Raw genomic sequence first — 27056 nt, 5'->3', positions numbered from 1 at the left:
GCATACAACAAATACAGGATTGCTGGGTAGTCAGATTTTTGGCCATAGACTGATGAAGTGAGAAAAATCAGCATTAGTGTGTGTTAAGTATTATATACTTGATGAATATGTTTAGAAATTAGAAAAGAACACTATTTTCCAAATGCACCTAAAAACTGACAGAATATACAATAATAGAAATAATTCCCTATAATGAGCCAAAGTAATAATCTAAGGTAAATAGAAACATTTATCATTTGCTGATACTTAAAAAATATTGAATACCAACCTTGATTCCTTTCAGGCTAGAGACATGCTTGAAGGACCTGTTGGAAAGAAGTAGGTAAATATTTGCAATAAGTGTATAGCACACCTTAAAGGAGTAAAAACAATTTGAACATTACAAGTAACCTGTCAATGATAAGCTGACATTTCACCATTACCATGTTAAATGTTCACTGTGCCATGCAAATGAGAAAAGCAGCTAACTGTATAAGTACTTAAAGTTTTGATTCCACGATCGAAGCTTCCTTAGTGGATCTGGTAAATTTAAACTCTCTGCACGAAGTGTGAGATTTTATCCTTCCTTTTAGATGAAAGAAAAAACTACTCAGGCTAAACATGGAGCTTTAGAATAAATTATTAGTTAGCCATAGTTGCAATGCTCTATTAAAGGGCTCCCACAATGTTAATAACGATGGATAATGCTGTAGGGAGAGCGTAGTGAGGGCCAGTCCGGGCCCACCACTCCTCCTGCCAACCACATTCGGGATGCTTTGGTATGAGACCAGCTGCTGCCACTGAAAAGGCTTAGGGCTTCTGAAGATAGGTTCGCTTTAACTCTTCAAAACAATTTAACTGTAGGGGACAAAGATTTATTTTTTTAATTAAAAATTCAGTTTAAGGAATTTAGGATTGCAAGATGAGACTGAAGATGGCACTGCCCTCCCTTTTCAAACCACCCCAAAGAAGATAGCCAGAAACAGATATGCAAACTCCATCTCCAGCACTATCAGGAGACACCTGTAATTCTGACCAGCAATGGGTGCATGTACATGAAGATGGGTGGTTAAATGCGGTGAAGGAAAGGATGGATACAGAAAGAGGGGACACCACTGGTTGCATATCTCTAGACAAAACTGCAGTGCACTGCCCTCTGAAGATCAAAACCTTCCCCTTTTGGAGCAGTGGGAAACAGGGTGCTGGAGCTGGTGACAGGAGCCTCACTCACCACCACGTCTATCAGGGAGTATGAAAACGAAGGAGGAAACACACAGTCCTGTCATCTTTGCAAGAAGCATGTGCAGTTGGTGCAGGGTGAAGGAGACTCTGAAATGCGGCAGTTATGGTATCTTTTTAGTGAGGAAGAAGTAAAGGCTAAAAGAGCTCACAAATTCAACTCTGCATCATCAGAACAATTCCTGCTAGTCTGGACCACTGCCGTGGACACACCCCACACACACTTCCCCCATGTAGCTGGTCCAGGAAGAACTGCTATTATTGGAATATAAATAATCATTGAATGGAAGCTTCAGAGAATCTATACCAAAATACTGATAAAAAAAGACAAATTGTTCTCTGAAGTTTCAAAATCATAAAATGGCAATGTTCCTTAATTGTATAAATTAAAACACTGCATCACTAACACTAGCCATAAAAATTTAAGAACGAGAAAATTGACTTTAAAAAGTTCAAGTAGTAAAATAAAGAGAAATAGCCAAGAGAATTTAGAAAAAACATAAAGTAATGAGAGAATGGTCCCATCGATAATAAAAACATTATAAAACCACTACAATGAACAGAATCTGGTGTATGTGAGTAGACAGATAAATCAACTGAACAGAATGGAGGCTAAAAATAAAACTAAATATATTTAATAATTTAGTATATAATAAAGATGAAATATCAGTGGGAAAAAGATAACATTCAATAGATGCTTTGGGGACAACTGAGAGACATTGGAAAATACAAAGCTGGCCCTTTATCTCACTAATTGGAATAAAATAAACTCCAGATGAATCAAAGTTGTAAACACACACACACACAAAAGACAAAGAAAAACATAACATTGAGAGGGAAACACAGAAGACTTTTGTTGTAATTCTGGAGGAAAGGCTTTTTCAATATGACTCCAAATCTGAGGCCGTTTAAAAAAATATCCTAAATTTACCTGCAAAGAAGAAGTTTAACATTTTTGCACAGTTTAAACTGAATTGGGAAAAGACTTGCAACACTTATCTCAGAAAAGAACTAGTTTCCTTTATATAAAGAGCCCCCAGAAGTCAGTAAGGAAGAGCAGTAGGGAGATGGGCAGAAGATATGAATAAGCAGTTCACAGGAAACTATAAATATCTCTTAAATATATATGAAACGATATTCAATTAATAAGAAATTTTCAAAAAAAAAGAAAATCCCCACAATGTGATACCATTAGCTTTACAAAAAGTCAAATGTTAAATAACATGCTGGACCGGTGAGGGGCAGAGACTTCTGTGCACTGTTGGTGGGAACGTGATTTGGTATAAGCTTTATGGAGAGTGCCTGACAATGTGTATTAATATAAAAAATACACACCCCCTTGATGTAACAATCTTTTTCCAACCATACTCATTCATATACTAAATGGACTACATACAAATATAGTCACTGAAGTATTGTTTGCAGTGCCTAAGATTCAATCAACCTAAATGTCTACTTATAGACTATGGAATGACAGATATATTTTGGTAAACTATTCAGCGGAAAATGAAACAAGCATGAAAAAGCTGAGCCAGGAATACACACAGTGGATGATCTCCATGATCAGTGTGCACAGCATCTATCATTTGTTTATAAAAATAATTAGAATATGTACACCCACATATAAGCCTACGTAAACGTGTACATGTGATTTTATGCAGAGAATAGCTAGAAAACAGTAACATAGTTATGTTTGAGAAGAGACCTGGGTGACCAGAAGCCTCCAGTAGCAGTCACTGTTTAATACAAATATTTTTTGCATTATGTTTACTGATTTTTAAATATTAATTTTAAAAATTCACCTGAATATATTATGGAATAACAACTTTATTTTTTATTTGCATTTCTAACATAAAGTTAAAAGTATAAAAGAAATCATTAAAATTCAGTATTTATATGTCAAAGTCATGCTGAGCACCCAATATTTAAAGTGATATGCTCGAGCGGCGCCGGGGTGACTCAGTCGTTAAGTGTCTGCCTTCGGCTCAGGTCATGATGCCAGGGTGCTGGGATCGAGCCCCGCATCGGGCTCCCTGCTCGGGGAGAAGCCTGCTTCTCCCTCTCCCACTCCCCCTGCTTGTGTTCCCTCTCTCGCTGTGTCTCTCTCTGTCAAATAAATAAATAAAATCTTTAAAAATAAATAAAGAAATAAATAAATAAATAAATAAATAAATAAATAAATAAATAAAATGATATGCTCGAGACTTACAATTTTCCATCTTCCCGGTAATCATCGAGACCCTCATCATAGGATTTTGATCTTTCGGTCTTTGAGCTGGGCTGGGCATCCAGGCTGGGAGGTCCGACAGATTCTGTAATTAAAAGCCAACATGTAGACTTTTGCAAGTGGCTTCCAGATCGTTTTCATAGGAAGGAGATCCCAGTGTGTCACAGCGTTCTAAGTGGAAAACTGAGAGAGAGATGGTTTGCACAGCCACTCACTGAAACGTACCCTGGTCATGGGAGAGCTGGCGGCGAATTAAAGGAGCCGACGTGGTGAGGCTGGGTGGGACCATTGCAATGGAAGGTGCCTGGGGTGCCTGGGGGGTGGAGGCTGAGATGACAGCAGAAGCGGGGATGTGTGCAAGGTCATGATCAATGCTGGGGCTCGTTGGTTCATCTAGAAAATAAAATGAAAATAAATATTGGTGGTGCGCCTGGTGGCTCACTTGGTGGAGCACGTGACTCTTGATCTCGGGGTCGTGAGTTCAAGCCCCACACTGGGCTTATAGCTTACTTAAAAAAAAAAATAAGAAAAAGAAAAAGAAAAACAAATCAGAATGCTAAATGACCTAATTATTAATAATCAATATTCATTGTTTAAGAAAAAGATAGAGATTTTAACACTTAGCCACTAAAGCACCAATAAATAACATACTTGTCTGTTAAAAATCTTATACAGTTATTACTCTAGTAAATTCCAAATAATTCTGAGAATGTGGTCCAAGAGATTAAATAAATTGCTTCTTCTACCAACAATTAATAACTTCACTAACAGATAATCAAGATACCAAAGTTACAGGTATTCAGAACCTAAACCTATAAAAGCAGAACAATAATCACCCTAAAAGAATTACTTTCCCAATTGTAAATGTCTTCATTTCAGGAAGCTAAGCAAGGTGACTGGGAGAAATAAATGGCTATTGTTTAAGCCACCTGGTCTGCGGTATTCAGTGGCCCAAATGGACTGAGACAACCACTGGTAGTTTGGAATATGTGCCCTCTTCCCCAAGCAAATGTCAGCCCTCGCCCAGAGGAGAAATCCCCACTTGCCCCCTTGAGCAGATGCCCTGGTACCCCTGTAGAAATACAGACGTTTTAGATGTTACGAATTTCTCAAACTTCTGTTTGAGAAGACTGTTGAGAAACTTCTCAAAAGTCTGTCACAATCTGTCAAGAGCAGAAATGCCATATGCATGCATACGTAATAACACTAGCTAACATATGTACAGAGCTTAGTAGGTATCAGCACTGTTCTAAATACTTTAAATATATTTTTCATTTAATTCCTAAGAAATCCTATAAAGTAAATTAACCAACTTTTTCAAATGATACATGAGTAAGTTGGGTCTTCTGGGGTCTGCTTGGGCCACCAATCTGTTATGAATCCAGATGCACGGTTATGAATGGGAAAATACTGTATTCTTTAGAAATCATCTGGCGTATGTAGTACTGAGAGTATTAACAGCAGGAAGAAATTTCCGTAGAGAAAACATTCCCAACAGTGGTGGGTAATACTTGTGTCAAATAGTGCCTAGGAGATGCCGTGAGAGAAATCTTTCAAGACAATTTTAGGCCTTGCAACGTAATTTGAACATTTCTACATTTATTTATTTAAAATTAAATATCATGAACTGTGTTAGTCTAAATAAATGACATTAATGTCCCAGAACAGTGCTGTTCAAATTGATAATGACTAGCCACATATTAGTACTGAGTATCTGAAATGTGTCTAGTCTGAAATAGGATGTGTTATTTAAGTGTAAAATGCATATCCTATTTTGAGGATTCAACATGATAAAAAGAACAAGAAGAGATATCTCAATATTTTAAAATACTGAACACTGAAATGATAATATTTGGATATGGATTGGGTTAAATAAAATATATTAATAGAAAATAAAATTAAATTAAATATCATGGAGTGAAATTCAAAATGTTCATGGATTAAGTATTAAATAAAATTTCAAAGGCAATTTTTTCTTATGACTCTGGACTTCCTAGAGGTATGCATTCAATCTCTTTTGACTTACTACATTTTGGAGGAAATTTCTGTATTACACTGGGTTGAAATAATCTCTGCTTTAAGCATATGTGTGCGAAAAGGGCTGAGATAGACACCCACCTGCTCCAGTGAGCAAGGGTGAATGGAGAGGCCTGGGCGGGAGGCTAGTACCCTGTGTTCACACACTTCAGTCCTGTTGCACTCTTTAGGATAAATATATTTACTACTATGTTAAAGAGAGACAAGGAAAAGCTATACTTTTAAAATACAAAGAATTACACTACCTCACATTTATGTACATACTTTAATAAAACCAATTCTTCATTCCCTATAAAAATGTGAGAACTTTTCTATTGTCTTAAAAATACCATTGTTGTTGTAATATTAGTAGGAATTTTAAAACCCTAATTTTAACATATGCTTTCATTATTACCAATATGTAGATTATGTACAAACAAGAGTAATTCAGGCTTATCTCATTTTCCACCGTAAGAAAATGTGTACTATCTGGTTGTCCAAAGAGAAAACCAGTGTGCCGTCAGATTTTCAACGAATTTCTGTATTTTTAATAATCAAACTTAAAATACTCTGCCAGATGAAAATTACCAATTACTCATTTTGTGTTTTGTGTTTACTCGTAAAAGAAGTAAAAACTTATTTTCAGTACTTACTATGACGCTTTATAAACTGCCTGTGGGGGGTAAACAAAATACTGTCAATGACTGATATTTCTAATTTAAAAACAAGTAAAATGGTTTATTTTCTTCATTTCTCTAATCTTTGTGAACCAAAAGAAATATGAGACATTAAATGTGTAACAAAATGCTGGAAAATTGTAAGACATACCATTTGCTCTGTATTATAAATAACTAAACAAATGAATTGGCTCCATTCTCTGGTGTTTTGGGAATAAAGCCAAGTACTTAATTCTTTTTTTTTTCTGCTTAATCTAGAATGTTTTCAAATGACAAAAAAATAATTATTAAAATCACGGAATATAAGATTCTGGAATGTGATAATACAAAAGCAACCTTATTTCTTTCCCTTTAATTTAAATGTTCCATGTGATAGCATAAGTATATTCTCTGAAGTGTGTTTTATGATATATTTAACAGAGATCCTCTAAATAAAAGGATTCATGGTCAAATACTTCTGAGGAGTCAATCAGAGAAAGACATGTATCATATGATCTCACTAATATGAGGTATTCTTAATCTCAGGAAACAAACTGAGGGTTGCTGGAGCGGTGGGGGGTGGGAGGGATGAGGTGGCTGGGCGATAGGCATTGGGGAGGGTATGTGCTATGGTGAGTGCTGTGAATTGTGTAAGACTGATGAATCACAGACCTGTACCTCTGAAACAAATAATACATTATATGTTAAAAAAAAAAAAAAGATAGTAGGAAGGGAAAAATGAAGGCGGGGAAATCGGAGGGGGAGATGAACCATGAGAGACTATGGACTCTGAGAAACAAACTGAGGGTTCTAGAGGAGAGGGGGGTGGGAGGATGGGTTAGCCTGGGATGGGTATTAAAGAGGGCACGTTCTGCATGGAGCACTGGGTGTTATATGCAAACAATGAATCATGGAACACTACATCAAAAACTAATGATGTAATGTATGGTGATTAACATAATAAAATTTTTTTAAAAATTTAAATTAAAAAAAAGAAAAAGAAAATATACCTACAAAACATCTAGTAGCATGTTAATAATTATAAGAGTCCCATGGTAAAGTCAAACAAAACTTATTTATTTAAACCCAGCATTTCTCAATTTATTTGATCACTGATTTTTTTTTCTCCTTAATCAAATGGAATTAATGTTCCTAGAAAATACACTGGGAAACATTGCAAATAGTCTCTTTTACTCCATTTCAATGCTGATGTCTATCCCACTTTTATATATATATGTTATATGTATAATTAAATTTCATATATATACAAAATTTAAAAAATAGACTGGAAAGAGAAACACCTACGGGTCAGAGAACACTTTGAAGCTCAATAATAAAAGGATTTCAATATTGATTAAATTGTGGAACTTAATGAAATCTAAAAGTTCTTCTATTGACTGGTTGTTTACATATTCAACAACACAGTGTCTAATTAAGTATTTTTTGGACTTCAAGGTTAGAGTAAAGGATTTTAGTTAATCAAAGAGCTAAAAGCTTTTCAGAGTAAAAAGGCAAGTATACTAAAATTCTTTCCTATGCCTTTACTTCAAATGGCATACAATTTTATAAGAGCCATTAAAATGCTGTAATAACTCAGGAGGCATGGCATTATTCCACCTGAGGGCCTAGAAACTTTTAAGAATGCTTACATCAATGGACAATATTTACATATGGAAACAGAGTGAAAAAATTCTGTGTTTGTATTTCAGTTTTTTATCCTGCCCTATTCCACTGGTTATGGTATAACTGACATACCACAGTAATTATATTAAGGTTTTAGGAGGTATATACGAAATTGTCCTGAGAAGTACTTAACGTAGAATCTGATCAGAACTAGGAAGTGAGCGTTTTTATTTTTAGTGAATAAACAAATAGTTTCATCATTTCTCTAAATCTATATGGATACAGAATTAGATACATTTTTATTTTATACTTTAGCTAATGTTCTCTCTTTAGTAATGATCAACTTATTGATCTATTCAAAGAATAGATAGATAACTAGGAAGAAATATTAACAGATATAGTTAGCACATTTTTTTATTACTCCAATATAATCTGATTATATTGTTCTTATTAAGCAGGAAGAAAATATGATGCCATTATTCTGGCAAGATCTCATAGGCTTATCAAATACAGTCACAGGTTGTAGGGACTTTTATGTTTAAAAAAACCATAGAACAATCATTAGTCCTCAGTTACTTTCTATAAAATATCTAGATGATGTATAAGATTCCATTTATGGCAAAGTTCTACTCTCTGAGCTTGGATTTAAGGGTATGGATATAAATATGAGTACAATTTAGGTTGAGATTCCCCACAAATGTTTACAACTTGAATACATCATATTTATAAAAAACATAAGTTACATAGAACTTTCTCAAAAGCTGACTCTGATAGTGTTGCCTGACAGTCCAAGAGCTCAGTAGATTTAGAAAATTTCTCTAGGAAAGAAAAACCTTGAAATGTTGCTCGAAGAGAAGCACACTATACTATAAAATTATGGAGAATCCTGCATGAACTCATGGGGTAATGGGGTGAGGATGAGTATGGCCTTGGCCTCAAAAGAAGGCCCCTGCATCCCACAACTCCGGGGGGCGATCTTCACAGTGCATCTATATTCATGGTGCCCTCCGGAGCTGTGCTCCGTGAGGAGGCTGAATCAGCGGGCCAAGTGTCAGTCTCTACTGTTTATTAACTGTGTCACTTTAGGGAAGTTATTTAACCCCTCTACAGCTTAAACTTCTCATTATTAAATAAAGGCAAAACTAAGGACACATACAATAATCCTGTTAGTGGATTATGTGTTGGAGCTGCATAGTAACTATGATGAGAACTCTTCTTTTGATTTTGCTATACACTTAACCATCATCTCAAAAATTATCATTAGCCTATCATTTCAAACAATATTTACTGAGTGCCAGGCAGTGTTCTAGGTATTAAGGTTATCGAAGTGGACAAAAGATCTAAAAGCCTGGCTCTCGTGCAACTTATATTTTAGCTCTGCAGAGAAACGTGTAATAAAAAATATAAAACACGTCGAGCGGAAACAAGTGATACGAAGAGAAATAAAGTGGCTGAAGGGGACAGAGAATGTCAGGTGCCATGCATGTGTGTGGGGTACCTACTGCAGATAGGCTGGTGAGGAAAGGCCACCTTGATAAGGCAATACTTGAGCACAGACCCAAATGGCACGAGGGAGAGTCTTGTGACTCTCTGCAGAATGTGTTCTGGGGCTGGGAACCGGCAGTACCAGGGCCCCGAAGCATGCTTGGCAGGCTCCGCAGGTGCAAGCAGGCCAGGGCGGCTAAAGATGGGCTGAAGACGGGATGCACAAACAAGGAAGACAGGAGACGGGCTCAGAGAGGTGCAGTGGGGTTGGGGGGGGGGCGGCAAGTTCATGGAGGGCCCCGCAGGCCATGGCAGGATTTGGGATTCTATTCTGGGTAACAGGGAAAGTAAACAGAGGGTCTGGTCAGAGGAGCGGCATGATCTGATTCCCATTTTTAAACCACCACACTGGCCGGTTGTGGAGAATACACCTGGGTTGTGTGGGAGCAGTCTCAGGCCTCAGGAAACATACCAGCTGTTCTGCACTGGGCCATAAGCTTGTAATTTGAGTGATTTTTCCAACTCTATCCCAAGATTTACTCTAAGACAAAGTAAAACTTGACAACGAAGAGGTCTATTCATTCAGCCCAAAGAAACAGGAAATAATAAAGTCAAAAGCACTGTTTAAATAAAAGGCTGATTACTAATTATTAAAACTGTTCGACTTGGCTTTTGATTCAGATGGATCATCAACTAGGTACCATTTGGTTTGCTGGGTCCCTTGGCCCCACACAGTGGAAATTTGTTTCATCCAAAAAAAAAAAAGGAAAAGGAAAAGAAAAGAAAGGCACTGAGTACCTAACATTAAAATAAAAAAGGAAAACTGTCACTTGAAATAATCTTTGAGGGTAAAAGCTGACAGCTCTGGCTTTAGCCCAGTTCAGGAAATTGAGGACAAATGTTTTAAGATCAGTGTAAAATTTTTGTGCCTGTTGCCACTAAAAATAATACCTTACTGGAAAGATTTGTAACATATTTGACACAGTAGCCACTGACGACACATGAGCTCACCTATAAAGGGGATGGATGCCAAGGAATCCCCAGGTGGACTGGTACTTGAGGCCTTCCTTTCCTCCATCCGTTTTATATGGACCTCTCGGCGCGCATCATTGGGCAGCCAGCAGGTGGTGTCTGATCCGGTCTCCTGGTCATTTACGGCCAAGATGTAAGACTGATGCCTTAAAGGCTGTGGTGTCTGGCGACCGGATGGAGGTTTTTCTCTTAGGACGACAGTTTCTCTATTATCTAAAGTATCTGACTCCTGAATTTCAGCCTCTCGTAGATTTAAGTCGTGATTTCTCTGAGTGACGGATAATTCTAAATCCGAAGCGCCAGAGCTGTCAGTCGTCTGAGGGCCAGGCTTGACAGGAGCTCCAGATAAAGAGGGGGGTTTCCCAGTCTCCACCTGGTGATCAGGGGCACTTTCGGTTCTTAGCCATGTCTGCTGATTCAACAGGCTGTTTTGATGCAAATGATTTACTGGTCTTTGGTCTTTGACAGAAACAAATGAGTTCTGGCTAAATGATGGTTTTGTGACATGTGCAGAAGGCGCTTTCAGAGAATTACTTCGGACTTTCGCAAGAGGTGACCTGTCCTGCGAAACACCTCGAGGCAGTGACATTCCACAAGTGGTTGGAAAGTTTCTGCTGGACTGCAGTGTTTTTAGATCTGGTGGCACTTTTTTAAACTGAGACACAGATCCCGCTCCTCTGCCAGGCACTCGCCTATTATCGGAATTAACGCTTGGAGCCACGGTAAAATTTGAACCTCGAAAAGACTTGTGAATTTCTTGCTGCCTAGGTCTTTCATATATCCCTCGTCTATCATCCTGTTCAGTAAACCCACTCCACTTGTAGGTCTGCTTTCGTTCTCCATTTGAATCGGGTATTTGACTCTCAGAACTGACGTTTTCTAAGGTTTCACCCTGTCCCTCGATATAATCCCAGGAACGAGTTCTATGATTGCTAAAACTAACAGGTGGAGAGGTCAGTGCTCCTTGAGATGCACTTCGTGGACAATACTTCATTAACACAGAATCCTCCAGTCTCTCCTGGGACACACTGCGCTGCCGGATCTGAACAGACTGGGGCACTCGATCGTGAGAGGTGCTTCGACGTCGTACCTGCAAAGTAGTGCGGTTTGGTACCACCTGGTTATAATCTGTTGTGCTCTGAGATGCTGCTCTTAAACTATCTAGTCTTTCTTGAATTGTCCGACAACCTATGTGCAATCGTCTGTTATCAATATACTCTTTGTAAGTTTTATAGTTTTTCCAGTCTATGTGCTGATGGGAATTCGGAGAATAGTGATTAACAGATACGGAAGGCGAATCCACAGCCTGCGGTCTACTGCTTGAGATTCCCTCCGAATGTCCACTGTAATTGCCAGATTTAAGTAAAATTCCCGAAGGTTCCAATGACCTGGAGCCTGCAGTCTGATGAATTAGATGGGCAGCGGGAATCGAGGATGACGGTGGTGTGGCTCTTGACACTGTTTTCAAAGAGGTCTGCTCGTTGATGCCATACCTCACCTCTTCGGTTCTATGTGAAGGAACTGTATGGTTGTTTCTATTAGTTAACAAATCTACAACCTTCTCAGAAGGTACAATGACAGTCCTTACACTTTCATTGCAAACACACACTGCCGTGTTGGACTTTGCAACATCTGTTGGTGACGGAGGCACTTGGATTTCCATTCTATAGGCCCTGCCCGGTTGCGTCAGGACTGGGGTACTGGTCTGCTGTTTGTTCGATGATGAATCTGGAGGAGATATTTCAACTGGCTGTGCCATGGCTGAAGGGGCAGATGGCAGCCAGGGGTAGCAAACTGGTGGAGGTTCGGGGATATTGCGGGCATTACCACTGTAGGCTTCGTTGCCTTTCAGATAGGCATCTTGAGAATACGCCTACGTGGAAAGGAGAAAAAAGTGTCATTTGAGAGTCATAAGAAGAACAATTTCCATTCTTGCAATGGACTGCTGTTTTTTTACTGTGCCCTACCTGATTCCTAAATGACATTCGCTAAAACAAGCATGCAAACACAACATAAGGATGCTCCACACGTTTAGAAAAGGGCTAGTCTTTCAGAAATCAAATACACTGTAGAATTTGCAACAGAAATAAATTACAACTGCCTGTTTTCTCAAAGGATTGAAACACACCAGTTTTCCCCCCAGCCAATTAGAGATAGCCTTGACGCTTCTAAACCTTCCCCATTCAAGTTTTATGATCTTTCAGCATTTGACAGGTTAAATGGCTGCCTGATAAATCCCAGCAAAAGAACATTTTGATCTTCTGCCAGAGTGAAGGTGAAGATATTAAAAATCTTAACCAAATACATTTTTACTGCAAGCGCTACTGCTGGCATAAATTAAATGTGACATATTGAGCAGTATCTTGTCAATTAATGATTACTGAGTCCTTAAAACTAAGCCATTTTGATAAATTAAGTCCTAAGCCATGCTAAATATTTTAATATTTAAAAATAAGAGAAAACATGCATGTTTAAATTGAGCATGAAAATTAAAGGCATGAAAATATGAAAAAAAGTAATTCATCTTGCTGTATATAATTTTTATTTTTTTTTTAAGCTAATGCAAAATTACATTGCACAAATTTATTTGGTCTCTTTTACTTATTGGGAGGAGACATTTCTCTATAACTAACAGGCAGGCATGCAGCTCAAATTCTTTTTTATCCATTATTTATGAAACTATCTAGCAATGTATTTCAAAACTTCAAAATAACTGAAATTAAAGACAGAGACGCAATAAAACAGAACTAATTGATAGTAACTGAGGACAATGTCAGCATCTGAGATAGTGAGGTGTGGTATCATGTTACATATCCTCCCCTAATCAAAACAAGCTTAATTCACATCTATCATCATATCCTATCTTTGCATTAGACAGCCTGCAAAGCTCAAGTGCAGCCACAAACATATCAGCAAAGTACCAGGGAAAGAGGGGGTGAGATACTTTAAAAATAAATAAATAAATAAATAGAATCCACATACAGGTAGATGTTATGTTTTAACACCAGTTATGCACAGGATTCAAAAGAAACCAAACATGAGAACAAAAAATAAAGAAAATCAGGTATCACAAACACAGTCTGCAAATTAGTAAGATTAACATCACGTTATGGAGGGGTTTCTCTAAGCAAACTTACAGTTTTAATAGGTTGGCTTATTACAAATCTCTATAGAACAGAACTTAAAAAGCAAGGAAATGGCTTCTGTGCATTTCTTACCAGAGCTGTGACATCCTTTGTAAACTGTAGCTAGCAGAAAATAGGAAAACATAGTAGAAGCTGCTTACTGATATAAAGACAGAATCATGTTGTCATATTGATGCTGGAAACAGCAAGCTAAAAATACATCTATACTGATTTCTCTGGAAGGTACCAAGAGAAATAAAGGGCAGTGGAGCATAAAGAATAACTTCAGTATCCTTCTGAGCATCTTTTTCTCGGGCTTTTATTTGGTTCTTATTTGGGCTGTCTACCATTTCTGAAAGCAAAATACATCTGGTGACAGGCTTTCCTAATGGCTATTTTTTTCACTCTGCACTGCTGTCTGATGATGTGCCCCAAAGCTTCCCTTCCACAAGAGCAACATTGATGTCTCTCATTTCCCCTGAGCTTCTTCCAGTTCTGCTTCCAGATGACGAACCGAATGCTCTATTATGCATTTAAAATAGTACAACCTTCTCCTTCCCCTGTAAATCAGAGCACAGCCACAAGCTGTCAGCTGAATGGAACCGTCTTTACACTATGATTTGGAGAGAAAGGATGACTGTTCGATTAAATATGTTTCACTCAAAAATTAAGATCTTTTCCTGTACCTTTTGTCCTGTGTTACTGGCTTAAGAAAATGACTGAATGGACATAAAAATGTTACTTCCAGAGGAATTCTTTAAAACTTATACTGAATACTGTAAAACAGAAGCCAGAATGCGGTGGAAAAGCTGAATGAGTAGATAGAAGAAAACATGCATGCCATAATATTTTTACGGCACGAATACAGTCAGTCAAAATATACATGTTGGGTTACATGCCACTGACATAACAATCTTTTTGATGCTGATTATATTCACACCAAGACTTTTCCACAGCAGGAAGATTGTGTCTGGATGAGTGAACACTCTGGTACAGCATTTCCCACAGTGTGTTTGTGCAGTTTTATTAAGCATCGCCCAAAAGGGAGGAGGAAGAGAGCATTCTCTATGCTCAATGATGTAGCGAAGAACTGATTGGCAGGCTTCCTGACTTCTCAAAACCTCTACTACATTCACGTAGGTTGTAAGATTCAAAGGGAAATGACAAGTTTATTCGGCCATAGAACCCATTTTTTTCGAAGGGGTTTTAATACAACTAGAAATTTCTGCTGGGAAGTACTGTTTTAGAACTAATAATTTAGAGATACCTCTTTTATTCAAATTTGGGGATAATAAAAGTATATGTATGACAGGAACTATGAAAAACTTGAAAAAATATCTGACATACTTCAAGCATCTCTAAGATCCCTATGTAACAGCTCTAAATACTAAATGGCCCATATTCATGGGGCCCCACTTCTGAGTAAAGTTATGCCCAATGGGTGCTCACATACATACATACACATGGACCATGCATTAACAGCGGACTAAACAGAATATCCTACGCAGACAGTACTGTTGTCTAATGTAAGCAGATATACTTGAGATGAATAAAACATGAATTCATTCAAGAGCATTACTGAATTTCCTTACATATTCTCAGAGTTCATGAACACTAAAAAAGCTTGTTTATCTAATTATTTAAAAATTCCTCATTCTCAGGGCACCTGGGTGGTGTAGTCGGTTGGGAGACCAACTCTTGGTTTTGTCTGGAGTCGTGAGATCGAGCCCCGAGTTGGGCTTTGCACTCAGCGCAGAGTCTGCTTGAGAATCTCTCTCCCCCTCTGTACCTCCCCCCTGCTCTTGCTCACTCTCTCTCTCTAAAAATAAATAAAATCTTTAAAAAAAAAATAAGTCTGACTCTTGATTTCGGCTCAGGTCATCATCTCAGAATGGTGAGATGGGAGTCCCGGGTGGGGCTCCGCTGGGTGTGGAGCCTGCTTAAGATTCATGCTCTCCTCTGCCCCCCTGCCCTCCCACTCACATACTTTCTTTCTAAAAAACAAAAAAAATAATTCTGCATTTGCAATTAAAATTGTAAAGAGCAAATTAAATAAAATTTAATATTAACAGTCTGGATCTTGATTGTACGTATAGTATCTAACAGTAACTTAATCCTAAAATAATCTTCCAGTTTAGTTTTAGTAGAGTTGCATCAAAATCACTATTACCATGCCTATTACTATTATAATACTATTATTATTACATAATTATTGTCTAATAAAGGGTAAAAACAAGCAAAAAACCCCACAAAAAAGACCGTGCAGAATAACTAAGTTGGTAAGATTGAAATTCCTCCCTACCATTTCACCTTTAACAGGATGACCTATTAATTTAATACCATTACTTATGATAAAATAAAAAATAATTACATGTCTGTCGGTATAATAAATTACATGCCAAACATGACACAGAGGGGTGTGGGAAAAGGGGATGGTATGCCTACTTTATAGCTTTCTAAATTATTTGTAACTTTTCTATCAAGCATGTAACTGTTCTTATAATTATTTAAAAATTGATTTTGAAAAAGAACAAAGTAAATGCAAACTCACAAAATATGAAAGAACCCTCCAGAATTCCTACTCTTGCTTCCCTACTCTAGGCAGGATCACCTTCATGCACACTCGACAAATGGCTACCTAATTTTAAATACAATATTATACTGATTATGGAACATATTAAATAATTATTTTGAAAGTAATTCTAATAAATCTAAAGAAAAACTTTGATCAAATTACATTTTCCAATTTATGTAACATATTCACAGAGTGGCAGAACACTGGACTCAAGAGTCCAGAGATGAGTTAGAACAACAGCTCTGACACTAACAGGGTGACTGGGCTAAGGCACTTAACTCCTCATCTGCGCCCGATGGCAATAAAGGACTGTGGTCTAGTTGAAAGTACAGGCTTTAGTCTCAGACCCGCCTCGGGTCAAGTCCAGGTGCCACTGCCTTCTTCCCTGTCATCCTAGAAAAGCTGTTTAGTCTTGCTGTGTTTGACACAGAATAGCAAAGTAGGTGCAGAGTGCCCTGGCCAAACACCAGACACACCCAACAATCTCTACAGCTCTCAGAATTCATCAACTGAAAATTCAACTTTGAGTCCATTGAGCCAGTTGCTTAACAAAATACCGTGATGCATCCACTGAAAAGAACGGCCACATCTTCTTCTATCGTGAGCCCATTCGAGGAAGGGTTTTCTTTAGTCAGCATCACTCTTTGGGTGACTTGATGGGTGGTGGCTATTTTTTTTAAAGATTTTATTTACTTATTTCAGACAGAGAGAGAGTGAGAGAGAGAGCATGGGGGGGGGGGAGAGGGGCAAAGGGAGAAGCAGACTCCCCGCTGAGCACGGAGCCTGACATGGGACACGATCCCAGGACCCTGAGATCATGAGCTGAGCCGAAGGCAGACGCTTAACCCCCTGAGCCACCCAGGCGCCCCAAGATGGTGGTTATTTCATTCATGCACAGCCAACATTTGAAAGGGTGAGGAAACCATTCTGTTTCTTTGAAAATGGAACAGAAGGTGTTTTTTATTTTGTAATAATACCTTAAAAACATGAAACTGTCTAAGATATCAGAGTCTAAAATACTGTTATAAAATACTGTCAAAAATGACTAAAAATGAATGTCACACTACTCACATTGTTAATCTAGAAAATATATGTGGGTTTAGCAAATGAAGCTGCCAAGTACAGGAGCACTATTACCAGCACTAGTTTAGTACCATAATGAATTATTCTTAATTTTACTTCCTGTTTTTCAATATTTTATCACTATCATCTGTAATTAGAAATTTATTATTATATACTTATCCTTACATGAGTCAAACTTTAAACCAAATTAAATTCTCCATGTCACCTCTCAAGGACGAGCTGAGCACCTCTAGAACAGTTTGGTGCATACATCACTCAGGAAAAGAAAAGTCCATGGACACATGGTCCCGCCATTGCCCAGACTAAACACATACAAACTACGAGAAGCCTCCACTTGGGTAAATAATTCTTACAATGGCTGTAAAAATGTTCATGTTTACTTTTTCTTTACAATGAATATTCAACCTCACAGTCTATGTCTTTAAAAGCATATACTATGGGTAACAGACCAACATAAATACTTAAGGCCCTTACAGAACATTTTAACCCTAGAGCGAAGAATTTCTGCATATGGTTTTGGAATTCCCACATTCTCTTTGTGTTTTATAATAGCTTTAAAAAATGACACTCATAGATGTCCCAGCTAAAAACATTGATGCAGAAAAGAAGTTGCCAGGTCCTAATGTCCTTTAGGAACAATGCATAGTAGGCATTAATTATATACACTCCTTTGATTGTCTCATGAATTATAGTGCATTCAAATATGAATGAAGGCTGGGTTTAAAAGCGAGGTTTTCTTTTATCATTAAGGGCATATGCTTGTAATCTCTTAAGATTAAAGTAATTCAAATAACATGTTTGAAAAGCAAATTTTGTTACATTTTACTAGAACCCTTTACCAATGAACTCTGAAGATCTGTGTGCTCATGCCACTCGAGTGAGCCGATTTTTTCCTGTGTTTGCAACACTTTGTATTTTGCCTTTGTTTTAAACATATGTATCTTAACTAAACTATAACACGACAGACGAATTAACCTTCTTTCCCACTGATCATGAAATGAGACAATGATTGTTTCCAGGGCCGCTGGTCTTCCACCACACAGCGGGCAGTGATGGCAACTGCTCAATTACCAGGGCAGGTACTCTACAACTAGCTCTCTATGCCTAGGAAAACCACCCCAGAGAGCTGCACCTTCCTTGTTGAGACGCCCCAATGCCAAAACAACTGTGTACTTAAGAAGGGTCATCTGTTAGCACTAAAAAGCCATTCCTAAATAAAATCCACATGCTTTGAAAACACAAGGTGGATCTCCATGGATTTCAGTTAATTATACTTTACATGAATACACTGAATCATGAGGATCAGCTTTAGTGATATTTCTGTGAAAAAAATGTTTACAGAAGATTACTTAGGACTTACGTTGAATTAAATTCAAACTAATGCCTTACAAATGAAAAACATGACTACCATTTCCATTCCAACCACAAAGATTCCACGAGTTTCCTGTTGTACTCGAATTAAAAAACAAAACACAAAAATTATTTGCTAAAAAGAATTTTAAAAAATACAACTTCCAGTGGCTACTGCCATTTCTTAGATCGAGTGGTCAGCTTTCATGTGTTACTTGAAAAGTTTTGCTCATGCTGTCTTATTCTACTAAACTACAATGTCAACTGAGGAAAAGTATTATTTTCTTGAATGAAATTTATATATGTTACCTTCTTTTTACTTTCAGCAATGTTTAAGCTCAACAAAGGAATAAAGGATTCTATTCATTTTCTTTCTAAAAATGAGGGAAAATTTTAAGCTAAATGCTAAAGTCTTCAATATAGTTTCATCTCCTCTTGAAGACCCTGACATATTTCTCCCTTAAGGTATAGACTCCATTCACTGTGAACCTTACTTCTAATAGAATGAATTGATAATGTTCCAAAACTGCTTGGTGGGTTAATTTACAGTCATACATATTGAAAAATTAAGAAATGGCTTTCATAAAATTTCTGTTCTCATAAGAAAAAAAAAAGATTCTAATTCCTGGGGATATACACTTGTACCCTGAGCTTTGGCTTCTGGCGAAAGGACTACCTAGGATGCAACATCGGGGCAAACTCTTTAGGAATCTCATTCTAAATGGCAACAACAGAAGTTCACTGTCAAATCCATAAAATACTCTTATGTCACTTAATTGTGAAAACTGACAAATAGTTTTTTTGTTTGTTTATTTGTCTTTTGGTAAAATGTCAAGAATCCCAGACTCTGCTAAATGAACCAGTGAGGGCTTTTTGCCCCCAGAATCTTATATGCAGTCCCCCTACATCTTTAAAGGATCTTTATTAACATTCGAGACTACAGAACAATGCATATTTGAGTAAATAAATCTTACCACTTGGAGAATGTCTTCATCTTTTGGCATAACACTAAGTTCCAATGTTGTATCACTGAAATTGAATATAAAAATTCTTTTAGCGGAGGTGAAAGTGTATCAAAAAGACATAAAAGAAAGATAGTTAGCTCAGAAATGTTTTTTAAATTTGTTTATGAGTTTAATTTTTGTTTTTTTTAATCTTTACTTTTCAAGCCCAAATCATTAAGAAGTCACTTTTATATATAAAGCTAATTATGAATGAAAGAAGGCATCCTGACATATGTTTGAGCTATTCATAATCAGGCAAGTCTTCTTTATAACATATTTCTAATTTAGGAACATGAAGTATATTACTTGTATTATACTCCTGGAACAAACTCTTCAGTATATATTTATTTATTATTTTAATTCAGGTCACAGAAAAAATTATAAATTTTTACCACACATTTTCACTATTTATCAAGTTAAAAATACAGTCACATGAAAATAACCGAAGAACGCTCAAATTTAACATTTTAAGTAATATTAAACATCTAAGTTTTGAAATATTCCCTCTTGGCCTCAGAAGTGAAGGAAATCGGAGTTCACCAGCACAACTATCAAAATGACTCATTTTTATGAACTATATAGCAACTCAACTATTTGCTTTCTTCTCTGACTTAATTTTAGAGCCTTTACAGAAATAGCTCAAAGTCTCACTTTATTTTGGTACTATAAATGTCCTGTTAAAAATGATAGAGAAGTTTCTCTAAGTTTAAAAAAGTACAAAGGGATAAATTATGCTGAGTCTTGTGATCTGGAGTTACACTTAGAAAAGGCAAGGATAGTGGACTATCCCCATCACGTGATTCAGTATCTAACCTAACAATATCAGATTTCTTCTTCCCCCAATACAATCAAGAGATTAAGAAACAAACAACAAAAAAAGAAAACAAAACCTAATAATTTTACTGGTGTCACTTTTTGTTAGATTTGAACCTTATTATCAGGTTCATAAATGCTCAGAATAGTAAACCGTAAGAACCACAGGTTCAAATAAATTTTATTAATAAAATATGTAGGTACTTGTATTTCAATATTTAGAGTTGGTAGAAAATACATACTGATGTTTAGATAAATTCTTCTGCAAGGATACATTTTTACATTAATACACTGCAGAATCTCAATGGCTTTGTGCTGCATTATCCATTTGCTACCAACTGCAGACAAAAGGAACACAATTTTTTAAAAGAAAATAAGATGATGAAAAAACAGTATTTCTCTATTTTTCAAATTGCTTTATCAGCTGAAAAATCAAGACTGTCATTCCCAAGTGTTATTATTCCAAGAGATAAACTGCACCAGTAACAAAAAAATTAATGTGGATTTTGAGGAAAACAAAGATTAAGTTATGGTTACTTGGGAAAATACTATTTTTCAAGAAGAGATGTTAACAAATACACTAAAAAAATCCTTAAATTACAGGTTGATAAAACATATCGGTGTATCTATGATGATCTAAATTATTTTAAGGGAATAAAAATTTAGGTGATCTCCCCACTGCCTCTGGAGTGGCTTTGAATTCTTCACCAGTCCCCTGTTCTCTCCAATACTTAAGATCAAATAGGGATCACTGTCAGGAACACCTAGAATCCAACATTAGAGGCAAGATTTAAGATTTGCTTTCTCTAAGAATTTCATTATATAATAAAACAGTAAGAAGAATACTCAGCAATAAATCACAATCACATCATCTAATTGTAAAAATGACAATGCATTAGGGCATTAGTGTAAATAACTTAGATTATAGCATGAACTGCTTTAGACATAGTTACAGGAACTTGATAAAAGTCTTCAGAAAATAATGAACTTCAATTTAATTACAAAGGGATCATCCGGACAATGGGACTCCAGTCATTGCCTGCTCTTGGCAGGACTTCAATATGGTAACCACTTTGGCTTTCAATTTCTTTATTTATAATTAAGAAAAATTTTCTAGGTGTGTGGTAGACAGAAAGAAAGTAGGACTAAGTTATCTTTAAGGTCTCACAGTTACTCTGTACATATTTATTTGCCTTGAGAACTCAAAATGCTATCACTCTGTAGAACGTAGGCAGACAGATGAATTCAAAGAGAATTTCTTGCTGTCTTTGTTAAAACAAATGAATAAATTTGAGCCAAGAGTATTATTCAATAAGGTATTTAAAGATATCTGAGTAAGAGGTTTTAAAATAAATTATATATGCATTTATTTATATTTTTATTATAAACAAATTATAAATTTCATAGTCATTTCAAACTAAAGTGAGGAACTTACAGTAAATCTAAAATGTGTTGCTTTTAGATTCTAAAGGACTTTAATCACAAATCTGATAGATTTGCTGAAGCAAAGCACCAAGTAAGCTATAATCAGGTAGTACATCCTTGGCAATTCTCAAATTATTACCCACTTGAAGGGAAAGTCCCACAGCTCCCCATCCCATTACAGAATACAGACAATACTATATGGAATCTACTTGCTCCACTGATTTATAAATACCCATCTTTGGCCAAAATTAATCATATTTTGAGACTCTTACCTGTTCTGAATTAAAGCAATTACTTGGGAATAGGTCTTTCCAATAACACTTTCTCCATTGACTTTTATAATTCGATCACCTTCAAAGAAGAGTGAAAAAACACATGAGGAATTCCTTAAAAGGTTATTTCTGATGACTTTTGAAATATTTCTTGAGTAATGTATTTATTTTTTATATATTCTTGCTTGCTGTTTTTCAATGTATCTTTCACAAATATGAATCTAAATTCTAACATATACACCTTCTGATGAAATATAGCTATGTCTTAAGAGCCCTGGACAATGATGAATTTAGAAACTCCAAAAGGTATAGTCACCAAGTGACCATGGCTATACTATTTATGCCCCTATCATTTGTTTTCTGAGTTGCAGAACTCCTGGTTATTCCTCTGTCTACCCTGTCATTTCTGATAGAAAAGCATCATTCAACAGGCTTAAATAGTTGATTGTTTTTATTAAACCTTGGTGTCTTCTACTGTTAGTCTGGCTGATTTCCCAACCTATTTAGTTTATTCATTAGTGCTATATTACAGAACTGAAATATGGGCATGCACATGGTTTTGACTTTATGCATATTAACTTGTTCTTCATTTTAATAAAGAAAAGGGCATTTGGATTACCAATAAGAACTCGGGGCAGAAAGGAAAAGACTGAGAAAGAAAAAATAATGAAAAATTGGAAAATAGAAAAATAAAAAGTATTTTCGGTGTGCTTATCACAGCATCTCCACATCTTCCTGCCCTTGTGAGGCTTAGAATATGAAAAGTGATACAAACTAGGTAATGGAATCCCATATGGACACCAGTATACACATTATGTATATGTTAATGAGATTGGAATTAGGCTTACGTTAACCATGACAAAAGAGATAATAAATAGCACATCCTCGTAAATCTTAGCAATGACATCCGCTGCTTTCAGTATTTATCACTGAAAACACTACATTTTATTCAAAAGGCAGTAAAACATAGTTTTTCACTAATTCCCATTTTAAATTATTTCATGTTCAAAAACAAAAGAGTAACTATTTTAGTGTGTGCATTAAATAAACTAAATCTCTACTTAGGTTTTATTAAAATCACATATCACAAAATATTTTAGAATAGCTACCAGTCCACATCCAGGGATACCCACAGATGAAGCAGAGCTTGCCTTGTGTTGTTAGAGACTTACGTTACACTTCACAGTGCAAATTAATTAATTCACCTCTGGCAGATAAGGCACTTCGAGAACTTGGAGATCCAAGATTATTTTAATTATGTCAATAAATATCTTCATCATTTTGCTATTTTGTAATCCTTGTCAAAATTAAATGTATGTAAAAGAGGTGCTTTTAAAGGGGCCTCCAAGAGTCCACTCTCTAAGTGGTAACCAAAAGTGCTCCTAATTTATAATTTAAGTTATTTCTGTCCAAACCCATCCATTTGGGTATCAAGAAACATACAGCTAACTAGGTCTCAAAAATAGTAAAAATTCATGTGAAGACACAGGAAAAAAACATACAGAAGGAGATAAAGAATAAGGAAAATGAAATATGGAAGAAGGAAGAAATGAAGTAAAAAAGAAATTTAAAGGTATTGTTTAAAGAAGAATATCAGCACCTGTGCATAATCCAGCTTCAAAAGCAGGTCCTCCTTCTTTAACCTGTTTAACAAATATGGTATCCATTGGTTCCAAGCGATTTCTTTGTTTTCCTATGGGAGAGAAAAAGCCCAAGGCATGATTTTACTTCACACTATTTCATTAAAATACCAAAATATAAAATGATATTTTAGACAATTAAGCAAAGATTTTTAATGAACTGCTAAACACATATCCTGAATTTGTATGGTAAAATCATAATTTAGGAGTTTTCATTAATTCAAACATTTTGTTTCTTATGTAACACAACCACCACCACAATAGTAACGGTGTCCATTTGGTGGGAACATTGTGTATGTAAATTACTACACTAAAGACTATACAAACCCTGAGAGCTAATTCCATAGCACATACGTGTTACTACCACTACTGAATGAAAGGGGAAACTGAGGCTAGGAGAGATTAAATCCTTCAAGGTCACATAGCTGGATTACACAGGCAGTATTCACTCTATTGCTTTTTAACACTGCATTGTGCTAAGCCCTAAGTTTTAATTATGACTAAGACACAGTCCTTTTCCTTCGGGCTCTAGTGGGAGAGAGACATACAAACAAAAAATGGAACTACGGTATAAAAAACAATCACAGGCAAATACGACATACAGTCATAGCAATGACGAGCGCGTATCAACTCTGTAAGCCAGTATTTCACAAACTGCTATCCATGGATCATCTGCATTAACACCGAATGCACTTGCTAAAAATCAGTGTTTCAGGGTTCAATCAGAAATCTGCTTTGTCAACAAGTCTCCCAGGTGGTTCTTATACACACTGACATTTGAGAACAACTAACAGTTTCAATAAAACAGAAGTCGAGGAAGGATTCCTAGATGAGAGGGCATTTAAGCTAAGTGATAAGCACCAAGATGAGGACTGTGGTGGGAGGAAGGGCAAAGAGGTAGACAGTGGTTCTCAAAGTGTGGTCCCCAGACCAGCAGCATTGATATAACTAGGGAATGTGTTAGAAATGCTAATGCAGGGATTCCATTCAAGCTCTCCTGAATCAGAAACTGTGGTGACTGTGATGTGCACTCATGTTTGGGAACCACTGAAGTAGGAGACACAGCCCTAACTCTTAAAGAACATGAATGAGAAAATAAAGCAGATATATGCAGGGAATAATATAATAATACTCATTAAATTGCAATGCTGGGCAGAAACATGGTATATCACAAAGGTGGCTCAAAAGAAATTTCTTAAAAAAGGAATATACATCAGTAGCTCCTTTTACATACTTAACTATTTACTCTGAAAGAAGTCCTCTAAAGTAGTGAATGGCTAACTCAAGTCCTCTAAAGCAGTGAATGGCTAACTCGATCACTTATAATGCAACAGGATATAGTGAAATTTGCTTGTTTTTAAGTTTTTGTTGTGTGTGTTGTTGTTGTTGTTGTTTTAACTAGGCTCCACACCCAAAGTGGAGCCCAACACAGGGCTTGAACTCATAACCCTGAGATCAAGACCTCAGCTGAGATCAAGAGTAGGATGCTTAACTGACTGAGCCACCCAGGCGCCCTAAATTGCTTGTTTTTAGAAGCCAGTAGATATGGATCCAAACCCTTGCTTTGCCACCTGATAGCCCAGTTGCAATTAAGTAAACATTTTTACTTTACTATTACTTTTTCTTCTATATTGAGATAATTATTCTATATTTTTACATTCTTGAAGAGTTTCCATGAAGACTAAATGAGATAACATGTGAAAGTACTCAGCATAGCACATGACTGGTTACTCCAGTTGCAATTCCTCAGTAAATGTACATTTCCACTCTTCATAGTGCTTAAATGAAAACTAGTGCCATATTTTATGTCTTTAAGAATTAAAATCTTGAAAGCTAATAAAAACACACTTGCAAAATATCTATTATCCAATTTAAAAAACTATAAATATGCATCAGATATCTTCCCAAAGAAACTTTATAGAGCCTTCTATATTTGGATGACATGAAAATATTATAAATCCTTTTGTCTTTTCAGATTAGTTATGACAGACAGCCATGATTGCTTTCTCCATGAAGCTTTGGAGGAAAAAGAGAACTGATATTAGTTAAATCCCTACTATAAACAAGAATGTCCTAATTCTTAAGAGATGTTTGTTAAAGTAATTAGAGACTAACTGTTATGACTGTATTACTGTATTATATTATTATATTTCTATAATTGTAATTATATCTGCAACTTAAGTTTCAAATGGTTTGAGGGAAATAAATAAACCTAGATACCCACATCCCCGGATACACACACATGTGGATAGAAAGATAAAGCAAATACAGCAACATGTTAATTGTTGAACCAAGATGGACAAGGACTTTGCCCTACTTCGAAAATTATAATGAAAAACTGGGAGAAACTTCTTGTATGTGCCAGGCTTTATTTTTCTTCATAGGATATATCACTCACTACTTAAAATTGCATTTTTATTTGCTTGCATTTTGGTTGTTTGTCCCTCCCACTAAAATGAAAAGCAGGGATTTTTGTCATATTCTCTGATATCCATAGTACCTAGAATGATGCCTAGTACAGAACAGGCATTCAATAAATATTCAATGAATGAATAAATTTGTTATTTAGTTTAATTCTCATAACAAGCCTTCAAGATGGGCATTAGGATCCTAAGATTAACATTGTAAGTAGGAGGAAACAGACTAAGTAACTTATGAAGAGGTGGAGTAGGGATCTGAACCCAGATCTGAATCCAAACATGGTGTTCCCAGTAACTTCAAAAATAATTTAACTACTTATTCATTTGTCAAGCTTTATTAAATACAAGTAGACAGTCACTTATAATTACTATGAATAGAAAAAAAGTTTCTTTTCAATATTAGTCGCTTAAAATGCAATTACTTTTGGTAATCAGGCTACGTCTCTCTGTAGCCAACTCACCATTTACAAGAGTTGGCATTTAAAGAAAATCATCTAGGGCGCCTGGGTGGCTCAGTTGGTTGGGCGACTGCCTTCGGCTCAGGTCATGATCCTGGAGTCCCAGGATCGAGTCCCGCATCGGGCTCCCTGCTCGGCAGGGAGCCTGCTTCTCCCTCTGACCCTCCCCCCTCTCATGTGCTCTCTCTCTCTCATTCTCTCTGTCTCAAATAAATAAATAAAATCTTTAAAAAAAAATTATAAAAATAAAGCCTCTTTTAATTCTACATCCATGTTTTATAATTTCTCATTTTTTTGAGAACACATAGGACGTGCTTCAAAGAACTGTAAACACCTTATTCAGGTGTCATTTCCTTGACCCTGTCAAAAGAAAAGGAAAATGTGTCTTTTTTAGCACATACAGATAAATCTTTCTATATTTGAGAAAAGGAAGTAAAGACAACAATCTGAATAATCTAAATGGCTAAATGACAACAGCTCAAATGACCAGGTACAGAACACGTTCCATTTTATGTTACTTAACATACAATTAGTAAAAACTTAAACAAGAGGACAGAGACAGCATATATGAATTTACTTGAAGTTGAATATTACTTTGAAATCAGAAAAAAAAAGCACACTTTTACATTCTAGT

General features: G+C 36.3%; 1 protein-coding gene across 1 annotated transcript in view; it reads right to left on the bottom strand.

The window, feature by feature from the left end:
• Nucleotides 1-27056, bottom strand: part of ARHGAP21 (Rho GTPase activating protein 21) — a 124718-nt gene that overhangs the window by 19313 nt on the left and 78349 nt on the right. Inside the window, 7 exon segments of the mRNA XM_054507337.2 lie at nucleotides 269-305; nucleotides 3428-3530; nucleotides 3671-3838; nucleotides 10237-12130; nucleotides 19365-19419; nucleotides 21905-21983; nucleotides 23505-23597. Of these exon segments, the coding sequence (XP_054363312.1) occupies nucleotides 269-305; nucleotides 3428-3530; nucleotides 3671-3838; nucleotides 10237-12130; nucleotides 19365-19419; nucleotides 21905-21983; nucleotides 23505-23597 (2429 nt within the window).

Source organism: Mirounga angustirostris, unplaced genomic scaffold (assembly GCF_029215605.1).
Source record: "Mirounga angustirostris isolate CCGP_5_RB_7025 unplaced genomic scaffold, mMirAng1.0.hap1 SCAF_5, whole genome shotgun sequence".
In the NCBI taxonomy this organism is placed as follows: domain Eukaryota; kingdom Metazoa; phylum Chordata; class Mammalia; order Carnivora; family Phocidae; genus Mirounga; species Mirounga angustirostris.
The sequence above is the reverse complement of the archived record's forward strand: the minus strand, read 5'-3'. Positions and strand labels throughout refer to the sequence as shown.